The sequence below is a fragment of the Somniosus microcephalus genome, chromosome 30 (genome assembly GCF_052327205.1).
Source record: "Somniosus microcephalus isolate GS21.2 chromosome 30, FLI_Smic_1.0, whole genome shotgun sequence".
In the NCBI taxonomy this organism is placed as follows: Eukaryota; Metazoa; Chordata; class Chondrichthyes; order Squaliformes; family Somniosidae; genus Somniosus; species Somniosus microcephalus.
The window spans coordinates 11,128,698-11,143,719 of NC_141016.1; the positions used below are offsets into that span (position 1 = coordinate 11,128,698).

The following is a 15,022-nucleotide window of genomic DNA, read 5'->3' on the forward strand; positions in this document are numbered from 1 at the left end:
GGTTGCGCTGTGCTGGGGTTGCGGTCTGGCGTGCGGAGATTGGGGTTGTGGTCTGGTGTGCGAGGGGGTTGGAGTCTGCTGGTGTGGGGGGGTTGGGGGTCTGGTGTGCGGTCTTCGGCTGCATTTTGCCACGTGCAGCCGACTGTTATGCGGAAGCTAATCTCCTTCTTCTCTCTTGCAGCCCTGAAAGAGGTGAAGCGCTTCTCGAAACCCAATGTCTTCAATTACACCACCCTGCGACTGGACGAAGATGAGCAGATTCTCTATGTCGGTGCTCGAGAGGCAGTGTTTGCGCTCTTGATGCACGATGTGACGAAGGAGGTGAAAGAAGCGGTAAGGAACATTTTGTGTTGAGCATTTCCGGAGCCGCGGACTGGCTCGAACAGTCAGTTAGAGATTTACCTGCAGTTCCTCGCCCAAGTGGCCAGTACTTGTACGATAACAAAACACTGCGGACGCTGGAAATCTGATATAACAACAGGAAACGCTGGAAAAACTCAGCAGGCCAGGGCAGCATCGGTGGAGAGAGAAACGGGGTCAACGTTTCAGGTCGATGACTTTTCGTCAGAACTGGGAAAAAAGCAGGAAACGGAAAGCAAGTTTAGGGGTTGGGAAAAGGGGGAGGGGATGAAAGAACAAAAGGGAAGGTCAGTGATAGGATAGAAAGCAGGAGAGATTAATAGACGTTGAGAGACATTAAGCGATATTCAAGGCGAGAGGAGGTGGTAATGGGACAAGTTAAGGAATAAAGGATGGCTCCAGATGGGGTACGTGTGTCGGGGTGAGTCGGGGGGGGGCCTCAACTGGCTCAGGTCCACGTCCCAGCACTTTTCGTGAGTTGTGTTGCAGTATTCCTGAGAGTGGGCTTCAAGCAAGACGTTGGGTTTTATTGAACGCCCCCCCCCGACCCCCGGCAGCAGATCAACCAGCATCACTTAAAAGGTAATGAGAATTTTAATTCCAGTAATCTCTTGGGTCTCCATATGGCACAAGAACAGCGCAACCTGCAGAGTATTCCAGAACCGGTGAAGGTTACGCAGACCTTGCAGGGTCTACCTGTCGCGTACACCGAGCGAGACACAACCCCATCATTAGGAGGAGGAAAGCTTTCTTGGAAAGATCGCCGGTGTCAAATTGCAGCTCTCCAGTCCCGCTCGCTCGCTGTCTCCCAAGTTATAAATATCTCGTTAATTACCACATTTAATTTTAGTGGCGCTGGCTCAAATTCAAGGGCACTGTTTTGGGGTGAGTGGCATTGCTCTGCCCACTGTGTGGCAAATGGGGTCGTAGCACCGTGCCATGTCTGTTCAGCCCTCCGAAGCCCGGGGATGAGTCCATGTGGTGTATGATGTAAAAAGACTACTGAGCCCTCGGTTTGAGTATAAAACAAGGCTTTAATTAACTGTTTCAAAACCAGGAGATTTCTAGTTACATCACTAGTTCCTGGTTACAGAAACGCCCTGAGCAAGCTGGGCCCACGCCCGAGTATTTATACTCCTTGGACGTCGCCACCAGCTGGCCACCCAGTGTTACTTCATGAGTCATGATAAGATTCATGACGGTGTATACGTTCCAGATTCTTTTCTCCCGAGACGGCGGCCAGCCTCACGCAAATGCATTAGTGTCTCCGTATGCTTCACATCCTGCTTCTTCAGTCTCATCAAACCGAGCAAGCACTTGGTACGACGGGCCAGATAAGCATCATTTAAGCCGCGTTATTTCACAATGGGGTCAACCTAAGAAATAGCAGCAGGAGCCAGGCCATTCGGCCCTTTCGAGTCTGGTCCCGCCATTCAATAAAATCTTGGCTGATCTTCAACCTCAACACCACAGCAAAAGAACCAAAGGCGCCGTAAGAAAATACTTTTTTATGCAGCGAGTGGTTAAGATCTGGAATGCACTGCCTGAAAGGGTGGTGGAGGCAGACTCAATCTTATCTTTTAAAAGGGAGTTATTTTAGTATCTGAAGGGGAAAAAAAATTGCAGGGCTACGGGGCAAGGGCAAGGGAGTGGGACTATCTAAGAGTGGACAGGCTGAATGGTTACAGCACGGAAGGCAGCCATTCTATGATTCTTTCCCGCCCTATCCCTCGATTCCCTTAGTATCCAAAAATCTAGCGATCTCCGCCTTAAATATACTCAATGACTGAGCCTCCACAGCCCTCTGGGGTAGAGAATTCCAAAGGTTCACAATCATTTGAGTGAAGAAATTTCTCCTCATCTCAGTCCTAAATGGCCAACCCCATATTCTGAAACTGTTCCCCAGTCAGGGGAAACAGCCTCTCAAGCATCTTACCTCATCAAGCCCCTTAAGAATTTTATATCTTCATGAGATCACCTCTCATTCTTCTAAACTCTCGGGAATATAGGCCTAGTCTGCGTCTCATAGGACGATCTCCCGAATATCAATATAAACAACTCATCCAAAAACACCGCCACCCACATCGTATCTCACGCAGAGCAACAGTTATGGCCAGACTCACTTAGCTCAATGAGTACAGCTTGTTTTTTTGTGTGTAATATAAAATAGCGGACAAAGCATGTTTCCCCACATCAGTGGGTCATCTTGTTTGACCTGGACAAAATAACTCCTAATTAAGCTCCTGCAGGCTCCTTCTCACCCTGGCCAGTGCTTTCGTGCCTTTGCAGCTTTCAGTTTTCAGAAGCTGACTGGCTGGATCAGTCTGCCTGTGGAGTCCATCTCTCCTTTTTTTTAATCTTCCTGTGTTCACCGGTATAACGGACCAGAGACTTATAACACTGTGCAGTGTTGATCGATTGCCGAGATAGACTGATGCACTCGAACACAAGTGCAAAATACTGCGGCAGCTGGAAATCTGAAATAAAAACAGAAAATGCTGGAAATACTCCAGCTGGTCAGGCAGCATCTGTGGAGAGAGAAACAGAGTTAACGTTTCAGGTCTGTGGCCCTTCGTCAGAACTGGAAAAAGTTGGAGATGCTACAGGTTTTAAGCAAGTGTAGGGGCAGGGAGAGGGGGGAGGGGAGGAAAGAACAGAAGGGAAGGCGTGTGATGGGGTGGAAGGCAGGAGAGATTAAATGACAAAAGGTCTGATTGTTCAAAGCAAAAGGGAGATGGTAATGGGACAAAGGATGGGTCTAGAGGAGCTGTAAATGGGAATAGCAGAATCATTGTTCACAGTCTATGGGGGAACAACATCAAAGCTTAGCTCAATAGCGTTTAAACCACAAATCTCAACGCCATTTTTAACTTGTGTGAACACACTTTGCCGTAAAACCCCCACCTTTAAATTAATTCTTCCCCCCCCCCCCCCCCCAAAATCCTTTCTGTGGAAAAATGATCAAAAATATACCAAAACGCGGCAATTGGGCTAAATCTTAAAACAGCAGATTCTATTCCGATTTAGTTTATTTGCTCTTCCCCTTTCATCCAATTTAAAACGAGTCATTCCCCCAGCCCTTATGCTTCCCCGCGCAGCCCACCCAGACACGCTGATGATTACGTGAACAGGATGGGCTCGGTTATCCCGCTCCCATTTTGGTTTTATTCCCGGCCTTTACTTGTTGCCTCTTTCGGTTGCGCTGGTCGAGTTCTGAAGCGCAGGTGAATATGTGGGGGTATCCCCAAGCGTGGCCAGTTTCGTAGGTCATTCATTATCTCTGTGAGTCGCTTTGGGACGTCCTGAGGCCGGGAAGCATGCAAAGTTGTATATGCATTTCACCAATAGCAATTTTCCTGCTCTTTGTACTTTAAATCCCTTGTCGTAATTTTGTTTTCCCATCAAAAACTCAAAGGAAATGGCAGATGGAAGGAAGTGGGAGCTGCAGTAAATGTAGATGAGATCTGTACTGCGAGATGATGCTGTCCTTTTTTTTATTCGTTCCTGGAATATGAGCATCGCTGGCAAGGCCAGCATTTATTGCCCATCTCTAATTGCCCTCGAGAAGGTGGCGGTGAGCCACCTCCTTGAACCGCTGCAGTCCGTGTGGTGAAGGTTCTCCCACAGTGCAGTTAGGGAGGGCGTTCCAGGATTTTGACCCAGCGCCGATGAAGGAACAGCGATATATTTCCAAGTCAGGATGGTGCGTGACTTGGAGGGGAACTTGGAGGTGGTGGTGTTCCCATGCGCCTGCTGCCCTTGTCCTTCTAGGTGGTAGAGGTCGCGGGTTTTGGAGGTGCTGTTCTTGTCCTGTCCTGTCCTTCCAACTCTCGGCAATGTCCAAATATCAATATATAAACAGGATAAACAACTCATTCGAAAACTTCGCCACCCGCATCGTATCCCATTAGTTCATCACCTCTCGCCAACCTCCACTCCTTCCCTGTCCCCCACAACATTCATTTCGAGCTCCTTGATCCTAAGGTACTCCCAAGGCCTTGCTTCCCTCTACCTCTAGCTCTACACCTCGGTTCACACTCCCAGTCTTCGTACTCTGGAGCGCAAAGGGACTCTTTCCCCTGTTTCCCCCAAACGATTCCTCTGCCAATGGCAAACACTGCGGCCATCATTGCCTTGCAACTCGGTCCCTGAATTCCTCCACCTTGCTTCATCTGTTCTCGTCTTCAGAGGCCTCTTGAAAACCACCACTGTTGACCAGGCTTTGGTTGCTTCCTCTTTGGGGTCTGTTTCTATGGCAGCGCCACCCCCTTCAACTTACCTTGGGATGTTTTGCTACAGTAAGGATATATTACTCATTAGAGCAAAGGAGGTTGAGGGGTGATTTGATAGAGGTGTACAAGATTATGACGGGTTTGGATAGGCTAGACGGGGAAAGGCTGTTCCCACTAGTTGATGGTACAAGGACTAGGGGACACAGATTTAAGGTTTTGGGCAAGAGATACAGGGGGAATGTGAGGGAAGACCTTTTTTACGCAGTGAGTGGTGAGGACCTGGAACTCGCTGCCGACGGAAGTGGTGGAAGCGGAGACGCTCAATGTTTTCAAGGGGAGACTGGATAGGCACTTGAGGGAAATAAACTTGCAGGGCTCCGGGGGATAGAGCGGGGGAATGGGACTGACTGGATTGCTCTGCAGAGAGTCGGCGCGGACTCGATGGGCCGAATGGCCTCCTTCTGTGCCGCTATGACTCTTACTGCCAGTTGTTGATTAAAGGGGACCCCTCTGTGCATCCACCGGTACTCTCTGCAGAGCGAGATCGGAGCCATGCAGGTCAGGAAGGTCACGGGTCGCATAAGAACATAAGAAGTAGGAGCAGGAGTAGGCCATACGGCCCCTCGGGCCTACTCCGCCATTCAATAGGATCATGGCTGATCCGAACCTAGACTCACGTCCACATCCCTGCCCTCTCCCTGTAACCCCTAATTCCCTTATCAGCTAGGAAACTGTCTATCTCCGTTTTAAATTTATTTAATGTCGCAGCTTCCACAGCTCGCTGAGGTAGCAAATTCCATAGATTTACTACCCTCTGAGTGAAGAAGTTTCTCCTCATCTCAGTTTTGAAAGGGCAGCCCCTTATTCTAAGATTATGCCTCCTAGTTCTAGTCTCACCCATCAGTGGAAACATCCTCACCGCATCCACCCGATCAAGTCCCCTCACAATCTTATATGTTTCGATAAGATCGCCTCTCATTCTTCTGAACTCCAATGAGTAGAGGTCCAACTTACTCAACCGTTCCTCATAAGTCAACCCCCTCATCTCCGGAATCAACCGAGTGAACCTTCTCTGAACCGCCTCAAGAGCAAGTATGTCTTTTCTTAAATATGGAAACCAAAACTGTCCCACCCCAGTCTTTGGCCTGAGTTTGCAGCGCTCAGCTAGGCGGGAGTGCTACATTTGGCTCGGTGTTCCTGGAGTGAGGGAATCGCCCAGGGTTCCAGCCCTGGTCCCTGTCCAGCGACCCTCCCCCGCTGGGAAGTACGGGTCAAATGCCGAGATTGGATCAGACCCGACAGTGACGGACCCGTGTAGGAACAGGAGTGGGCCATTCAGCCCCTCGAGCTTGCTCCGTCCGCCATTCAGTAAGATCATGGCTAATCTGTATGCTAACTCCATTCCTGCCTTGGCTCCGATTCCCTTAATACCCTTTGACGTAAGAAAACTACTAGGCACTTGGTCTAAGCATTAAACAAAGCTTTAATCAACTGCTTTACAACATGGAGGTCTAGTTGTGTCCTTCACTAGTTCCTGTTAAGAATGTCCTGCGCAAGCTGGGCCCGTGCCCGAGTATTTATACTCTCCCTGGACAGCACCACCCGCAGGCCGCTCAGTATTATTTCATAAGTCTTTCTTTCATGAATGACTGACTGATTCATGTCACCCTTGACTCGCAAAAAAAATCTATCGATCTCAGATTAAAAATGATTAATTGAGCTAATGTCTCCTGCTTTTTGTGGGAGTGAGTTCCACGCACACTTCTACCACTCTGTGTGAAGAAGTGTTTCCTAACTTCTCTCCTGAATGGCCTGGCTCTGATTTTTAAGATTATGTCCCCTTGTCCCTCTCCTCCATCGCCAGCGGAAACAGCTCCTCGCTCTCTCCCCCTAGCAATTCCTTTCAAAATCCTAAAAGCCTCAATCAAATCGCCCCTTAACCTTCTATATTCCAGGGAATACAAGCCTAGTTTGTGTAATCGCTGCTAATAATCTAACCCACAGTCTGAGGGATGCACGGTTACTGGAGGTTGGCCCAGGTCAATGTAGCTGTACCCCCAGATAGAGTTACCGCCTCGGGAGAGAAAAGTGAGGAGGCCCCAAAAGGAAAAGGCCTTTCGGGTGGTTCAGTGAGAATCATTTTAATTGCTTCTCTTATTTTTTGTTGTTGGAACAGATCGTTTGGGACGCCCCGGTTGAGAAGAAAATGGAGTGCGTTCAGAAGGGGAAAAACAACCAGGTACATTTCAAGAGTCTCGTTGGCTCTGAGATTCTGGAGTGGCTGTTTATTCTAAAAACACAGAGCGTAGAGTAACCGGATTAGACCAAGGCTTGCAAAGGTCAGCCCCTGCAGCACAGCAGCCTAACGTTGCAGCCTGGACTATGTCGAGATACGGCCTCGTGTTTTATTTTATTTTTCTTTCGCCTTCTGATTTTGTGTGCTGGACGGCTGCCAGTCTCGAGAAAACACGACTTGCCATTTTTCATTAGAGACGAGAGGTTTTGACTGCAGCGAGAAGGGGCTTGGAGCCTGGCAGCGCTGTGCATTTTAAATAAACAGAGTTTTTCCGAAATACTGGCCGCAGGCTTGTGCGGGCTGGGCAGAGGCCAATGCACCGAGGAGGACTAAACTTTGGACATTGTTTTTATTTAATCCTCCTCTCGACTGAGGATCATTGTTGCAGCACGTAACTGGAATTAGACTATTTAGAGTGTTCCCAGCTCTACAATCCTCTCTCCTCTCTCCCCTAAGCTCTGGAATTCCCTCTCTAAACCTCTCTGCCTCTCCTTTTTTAAGATGCTCCTTAAAACCTACCTCTTTTTGACGGAGGTTTTGGTCACCTGTCCTAATAATCTCCTTATGTGGCTCGGTGTCAAATTTTGTTTGATAATCGCTCCTGTGAACGTTTTAGAAACATAGAAAAATAGGAGCAGGAGTCGGCCATTCAGCCCCTCGAGCCTGCTCCGCCATTCAATGCGATCATGGCTGATCATCCAAATTCAGTACCCTGTCCCTGCCTTCTCCCCATATCCCTTGATCCCTTTAGCCTTAAGAAATATATCCAACTCCTTCTTGAATATATTTAATGAATTGGCCTCCACTGCCTTCTGTAGTAGAGAATTCCACAGGTTCACCACTCTCTGGGTGAAGAAATTCCTCCTCATCTCTGTCCTAAATGGCTTACCCCTTATCCTTAGACTGTGTCCCCTGGTTCTGGACTCCCCGACCATCGGGAACATCCTTCCAGCATCTAGTCTGTCTAGTCCTGTTAGAATTTTATAAGTTTCAATGTGATCCCCTCTCATTCTTCTAAACTCCAGCGAGTACAAGCCCAATCGACCCAATCTCTCCTCATACGTCATTCCTGCCATCCCAGGTATCAGCCTGGTGAATCTTCGCTGAACTCCCTCCATGGCAAGAACATCCTTCCTCAGATAAGGCGACCAAAACTGCACACACTACTCAAGGTGTGGTCTCACCAAGGCCCTGTACAACTGCAGCAAGACACCCTTGTTCCTGTACTCGAATCCTCTCGTCACGAAGGCCAACATACCATTTGCCTTCTTAACCGCCTGCTGCACCTGCACGCTTACCTTCAGCGACTGGTGCACAAGGACACCCAGGTCTCGTTGCACTTCCCCGTCTCCCAATCTATTGCCATTCAGATAATATGATCATGGCTGCTCCTCTATCTCAATACCATATTCCTGCTCTCTCCCCATACCCCTTGATGCCCCTTGATGCCTTTTGCATCTAGAAAATCTATCTATCGCCACCTTAAATAAAATAGTGACTTGGCCTCCACAGCCGTCTGTGTACTATGTTAAAGGCGCTGTCTAAATGCAAGTTGTTGCTGTTGAGTCTCCCGATAGTGATTTGAGAGTGAGTGGTTAATCCTGTATTTCGTTCCTTTTCCGGCTCAGGGGGGCAGGGGCCAGTTATAGCACTCCGCTGAGATCAGTTAACCTGCGCTCAGTCCCGCAACAGGTGTTGCCAGGAAAATGGACTCTGCACTTTTCAGCTTTGTGCTGAGTCGATCCGGGCCTGAGTCTTGTAAGCAGCTTTGCTGGTGATTGGGGAAATAAGCTGTCCATTCGCTCTCTCCTCACAGACCGACTGCTTCAATTATGTCCGTTTCCTGCAGAACTTCAACAGCACTCATCTGTACACCTGTGGCACCTACGCCTTTCAGCCCCGGTGCACGTATATCGTAAGTACCCCTTTGCACGCGGGGTGCGCGGTCTCTCATTGTCTTGCATCTTGGGTTTTTCCCCTCCTTCCCTCTTGGACTGCCTCCCCGCCAAACTCCACCCACCGAGGCATAGAATATAAGAGCAGGGAGGTTATGATGGAGCTGTACAAAATGCTAGTTAGGCCACAGCTGGAATACTGTGCGCAGTTCTGGTTGCCACACTATAGGAAGGATGTGATTGCATTGGAGAGGGTGCAGAGGAGATTCACCAGGATGTTACCTGGGCTGGAGCGCTTCAGCTATGAAGAGAGACTGGGCAGGCTGGGGTTGTTTTCCTTTAGAGCAGAGAAGGCTGAGGGGGGACCTGATTGTGGTGTACAAAATTATGAGGGGCATAGATAGGGTGGATAGAAAGGAACATTTCCCCTTAGTAGAGGGGTCAATAACCAGGGGGCATAGTTTCAAGGTAAGAGGCAGGAGGTTTAGAGGGGATTTGAGGGAAAACTTTTTCACCCAGAGGCTGATTGGAATCTGGAACTCGCTGCCTGAAAGGGTGGTAGAGGCAGGAACCCTCACAACATTCAAGAAGCATTTAGATGAGCACTTGAAACGCCATAGCATGCAAGGCTACGGACCAAGTGCTGGAAAATGGGATTAGAATAGACAGGGCTTGATGGCCGGCGCGGACACGATGGGCCGAAGGGCCTCTTTCTGTGCTGTATAACTCTCTGCCTCATTGCGGGGACCGGCGGGTTCTGCTGTGCTCCTGTCCGCACCGCTCTGAGCAAGTGTGCAGGGACCTCCTCCCGAGGTAGACTCTCCTACTGGAGTAGCGTTTTCCCTCCGCTCGCCTGGGCCCCCGAGTGGTACAAAGGAATCGGGCATCGATTAGCTGTCAGCCGTGGCTCAGTGGGCGGCACTCCCTGGCCTCGTGAGTCGGAAGGTTGTGGGCCCGAGTCCCACTCCGGAGACTTGAGCCCAAAAATCTAGGCCCGACACCCCCAGTGCGGTACTGAGGGATCGCTGCACTGTGGGAGGTGCCGTCTTTCGGATGAGACATTAAACCGAGCCCCCTATTTGAAGAAGAGCAGAGGGAGTTATCCCCGGTGCCCTGGCCAATAATTATCCCTCAATGGACAGATTATCTGGTGGTTTATCTGATTGCTGTTTGTGGGAGCTTGCTGTGCGCTAACTGGCTGCTGCGTTTCCTACCTCACAACAGTGACTTCATCAGCGACTTCATTGGCTGTAAAGCGCTTTGGGACGTCCTGCGGTGGTGAAAGGTGCTATATAAATGCAAGTCCTCTCTTTCTTTAGGCCATTAATCAAAGCAGAAGAGATATTCATCCACCTCCCCAGTGGGGATTAGGGAGGCGGGGGGTGGGGGCAGTGGTGGGTGCGAGGTGAAGTTGTAGGTTCCAGCCCGTGTCCCATTGCTCCCTCGGGTGGTGCAATCCCACTGCCCCACCGGGCGCACACTCAGCGGTGAGTCTTGTGCAGCATTGTGGGGATACTTCCGTGCCTTCCCTCCTTCCTGCTCCCTTTGCCTGGCCGAGTGCCTGCGCGTGCGGTGGACTTGGAGATGTCTGATGATGGAAGAGGTAGGTGTCTGGGGGAAATCCTTGCATCAGGTCCAGTTTCCAGCAACTGTTGTTTGTGTGTGTGTGTTTGTCTGTGATTTTAATCAAGGAATGATACAGCGCAGAAGGAGGCCATTCGGCCCATCGTGCCTGTGCCGGTTCTTTGAAAGAGCTTTCCCAATTAATCCCACTCCCCTGCTCCTTCATAGAAACATAGAAAAATAGGAGCAGGAGTAGGCCATTCGGCCCTTCGAGCCTGCTCCGCCATTCAACATGAACATGGCTGATCCTCTATCTCAATACCATATTCCCGTTCTCTCCCCATATCCCTTGATGCCTTTTGTGTCTTGGTGGGGCAGTGGGATTCTCCACAGCCCTGCAAAATTTTTCCACTTCCAGTATTTATCCAATTTCTTTTGAAAGTTATTATTGAATCTGCTCCCACTGCCCTTTCAGACAGAGCGTGCCCGATGTATAGTCATAGAGTCATAGAGTTATACAGCACAGAAAGAGGCCCTTCGGCCCATCATGTCTGCGCCGTCCATCAAGCCCTGTCCAATCTAATCCCATTTTCCAGCATTTGGTCCATAGCCTTGTATGCTATGGCATTTCAAGTGCTCATCCAAATGCTTCTTGAATGTTGTGAGGGTTCCTGCCTCTACCACCCTTTTCAGGCAGTGAGTTCCAGACTCCAACCACCCTCTGGGTGAAAAAGTTCCTCCTCAAATCCCCTCTAAACCTCCTGCCCCTTACCTTGAATCTATGCCCCCTTGTTATTGACCCCCCTACTCAGGGGAAAAGTTCCTCTTTATCTACCCTATCTATGTCCCTCATCATTTTGTACACCTCAATCAGGTCCCCCCTCAGCCTTCTTTGCTCCAAGGAAAACAACCCCAGCCTGTCCAGTCTCTCTTCATAGCTGAGGCGCTCCAGCCCAGGTAACATCCTGGTGAATCTTCTCTGCACCCTCTCCAAAGCAATCACATCCTTCCTATAGTGAGGCGACCAGAACTGCACACAGTACTCCAGCTGTGGCCTTACCAGCGTTTTGTACAGCTCCATCATAACCTCCCTGCTCTTATATTCTATGCCTCGGCTAATGAATGCAAGTATCCCATATGCCTTTTTAACCACCTTATCTACCTGCTCCGCTGCCTTCAGGGATCTATGTACGTGTACACCAAGGTCCCTCTGACCCTCTGTACTTCCTAGGGTCCTACCACTCATTGTGTATTCCCTTGCCTTATTTGTCCGTCCAAAATGCATCACCTCGCACTTTTTCAGGGTTAAATTCCATTTGCCACTTTTCCGCCCATCTGACCAACCCGTTTATATCGTCCTGTAGCCTGAGGCTTTCCTCCTCGCAATTTACCACCCCACCAATTTTCGTGTCATCTGCGAACTTACTGATCATACCTTTTACATTCTCATCCAAATCATTTATGTAGATCACAAACAGCAAGGGACCCAGCACCGATCCCTGAGGTACCCCACTGGACACAGGCTTCCAGTCACACAAGCAACCTTCGACCATCACCCTCTGCCTCCTGCCACTCAGCCAGTTTAGGATCCAACGTGCCAAGGCACCCTGGATCCCATGGGCTCTTACCTTCTTGACCAGCCTTACTGAAGTCCATGTATACCACATCCACAGCATTTCCCTCATCCACACACCTTGTCACCCCCTCGAAAAATTCAATCAGATTGGTCAGACATGATTTACCCTTAACAAAGCCATGCTGACTATCCCTGATTAATCCTTGCCTCTCCAAGTGGAGACTAATTTTGTCCCTCAGAATTTTTTCCAATAATTTCCCTACCACAGATGTTAGGCTCACTGGCCTGTAATTCCCTGGTTTATCCCTGCTACCCTTCTTGAATAATGGTACTACGTTAGCTGTTCTCCAGTCCTCTGGTACATCCCCTGTGGCCAGAGAGGTTCTGAAAATTTGTGTCAGAGCCCCTGCAATCTCCTCCTTTGCCTCACACAGCAGCCTGGGATACATCTCGTCCGGGCCTGGGGATTTATCCACTTTTTGGCCTGCTAAAACCGCTAGTACCTCCTCCCTCTCGATGCTAATATGTTCAAGTATATCACAGTCCCCTTGCCCGATTTCTATGTCTACATCGTCTTCCTCCATAGTGAACACAGATGCAAAAAATTCATTTAAACCCCGCCTACATCATCTGGCTCTACACACAGATTGCCACTTTGGTCCCTAATGGGCCCTATCCTTTCCCTGGTTATCCTCTTGCCCTTAATATACTTATAAAACATCTTAGGATTTTCCTTTATTTTGCTCGCCAGTGTTATTTCATGGCCCTTCCTCGCTCTCCTAATTTCTTTTTTAAGTATGCCCCTGCACTTTTTATACTCCTCTAGGGCTTCCTCCGTCTTTAGTCTTTTGTAACTGCCAAAAGCCCCCCTTTTTTCCTAATGCATTTTTGTATATCCCTTGTCATCCAAGGTTCCCTTTGCTTGTTGGTACCACCCTTGACCTTTACGGGAACATGTTGGCGTTGTACTCTCTCTATTTCCCTTCTGAAAGTCTCCCACTGCTTTGATGTGGATTTTCCTATAAGTAGCTGCTCCCAGTCCACTTTGGCCAGATCCTGCCTTATCATATTAAAATCGGCCTTCCCCCCAATTTAGAACCCTTATTTCCGGGCCGTCTTTGTCTTTTTCCATGACCACCTTAAATCTCACCGAATTATGGTCACTGTCGCCAAAATGCTCTCCTACTGACACTTCCACCACTTGCCCGGCTACATTCCCTAGAATTAGGTCCAGTACCGCCCCCTCTCTTGTAGGACTTTCTACACGCTGGCTCAAAAAGCTCTCCTGGATGCACTTTAAGAATTCTGCACCCTCTAAGCCTTTCACACTCTGACTATCCCAATTAATATTGGGGAAGTTGAAATCCCCCACTATAATTACCCTATTATTTTCGCACTTCTCTGAGATTTGCCTACATATCTGTTCCTCTATCTCCCCCTGACTGTTTGGGGGCCTATAGTACACTCCCAGCAAAGTGCTTGCCCCCTTTTTGTTTTTAAGTTCTACCCATATGGCCTCATTAGAGGAACCCGCTAATATATCATCCCTCCTTACAGCAGTAATTGACTCCTTAATTAATATTGCAACACCCCCTCCCCTTTTACACCCCCCTCTGTCTCGCCTGAAGATTCTATACCCCGGAATATTGAGCTGCCAGTCCTGACCCTCCCTCAACCATGTCTCCGTGATAGCAACAATATCGTACTCCCATGTGTTCAACATATAGATATGCGGGTATCTGTCATCACCAGTGACACTCTCCGCCTGGTACCAGGGATCGCTGAATCGCTCCTCCCTCCAGTTATTCAGCCCCAGCCCCCGCTCACTGTCTGTCTCTTGGCTGATGTGAGCAGGAACCGAGCAGACTGGGACTCAAACCCGCATCCGTCTGCGGCACTCGACCTGTGCACCAGTCACCTAGCTACCGGGGAGAGCAATTCACCTTTTAAAAAGCCCTCTTGAGCCAAGTGACCTCGTGTGCATGCGTGTGTTCTGACCAGGTCGCGAATCGCAGAGATCACGGCTCTCCTGGGGCTGGGGGGGGGGGGGGGGTGGAGGCGGGACACAGCAGGATGGGCCACAGCAGCGCCTCCGTCCTCTGCGATGGCAGATTAAACTGTGGTTAAAAATAGACCTGTTGTTTACTGAGCGGAACAAATGGAAAGGATTTTTGCCTGCGGGGGATCAGTTTATAATGACACCCTGTCACTCGGCACTGGTGCTGCTTTGTAAGGCAGCCCTGATCATTAGCATCTCATTCCGACAAACCTCAAATTGGCTCACCACAGAGATAAAGTAGCCGAACGGAAAGAAATGGGAAGTCGAACAATGACTGAACGGAGGCAGTAGTGACGCTAACAGTTGCGGGAGGGCGCAGAGGAGACAAATAAAGTTTAGATAGGCTGGAGGAACGACAGCTATTGGGGGGGGGAAATCAATGTCTTGATGGGGACCGACAGCGATCAATGGATTCTAATAATGTTTGGGAGGAATGGAGGCGTGACGCCAGCCAGGGGAGATGGGTAACGGCTGATGGTGGGAAGGAGGGCACCAATTTTTTGTTTTTGTTTTTGTTCATTCTCGGGGTGTGGGCGTCGCCGGCAAGGCCAGCATTTGTTGCCCATGCCCAATTGCCCTCAGCCGCCGCCTTGAAGTGGTGGCTCGCTGGGCCATTCCAGAGGGGCAGTTGAGAGTCAACCACATTGCTGTGGGTCCGGAGTCGCACGTAGAGGCCAGACCGGGTAAAGACGGCAGATTTAATTCCCTAAAGGACATTAGTGAACCAGTTGGGTTTTTACGACAATCTGGTAGTTTCATGGTCACATAGAAACATAGAAGACTAGCTGGGGGAGCCCGGCGTTGCCAGGGCTGTTTTGGGCTGGGCGGTTTAAATCGAGTCCCAGGCTTTCGGCCCTGTCTCTCTGTCCCTCTGTGAATCTGCTGCCGAGCAACATTTCTACCTTTTTAATACCTTCAAAGATGAAACATAGAAGATAGGAGCAGGAGTAGGCCACTCGGCCCCTCGAGCCTGCTCCGCCATTCAATGCGATCATGGCTGATCATCCAAATTCGGTACCCTGTCCCCGCTTTCTCCCCATA

General features: G+C 49.5%; 1 protein-coding gene across 1 annotated transcript in view; it reads left to right on the forward strand.

Moving 5' to 3' along the window:
- Positions 1-15,022, forward strand: part of sema4c (sema domain, immunoglobulin domain (Ig), transmembrane domain (TM) and short cytoplasmic domain, (semaphorin) 4C) — a 104,593-nt gene that overhangs the window by 48,926 nt on the left and 40,645 nt on the right. The window contains 3 exon segments of the mRNA XM_085970792.1: positions 182-333; positions 6,769-6,831; positions 8,705-8,803. Coding sequence (XP_085826918.1) covers positions 182-333; positions 6,769-6,831; positions 8,705-8,803 — 314 coding nt within the window.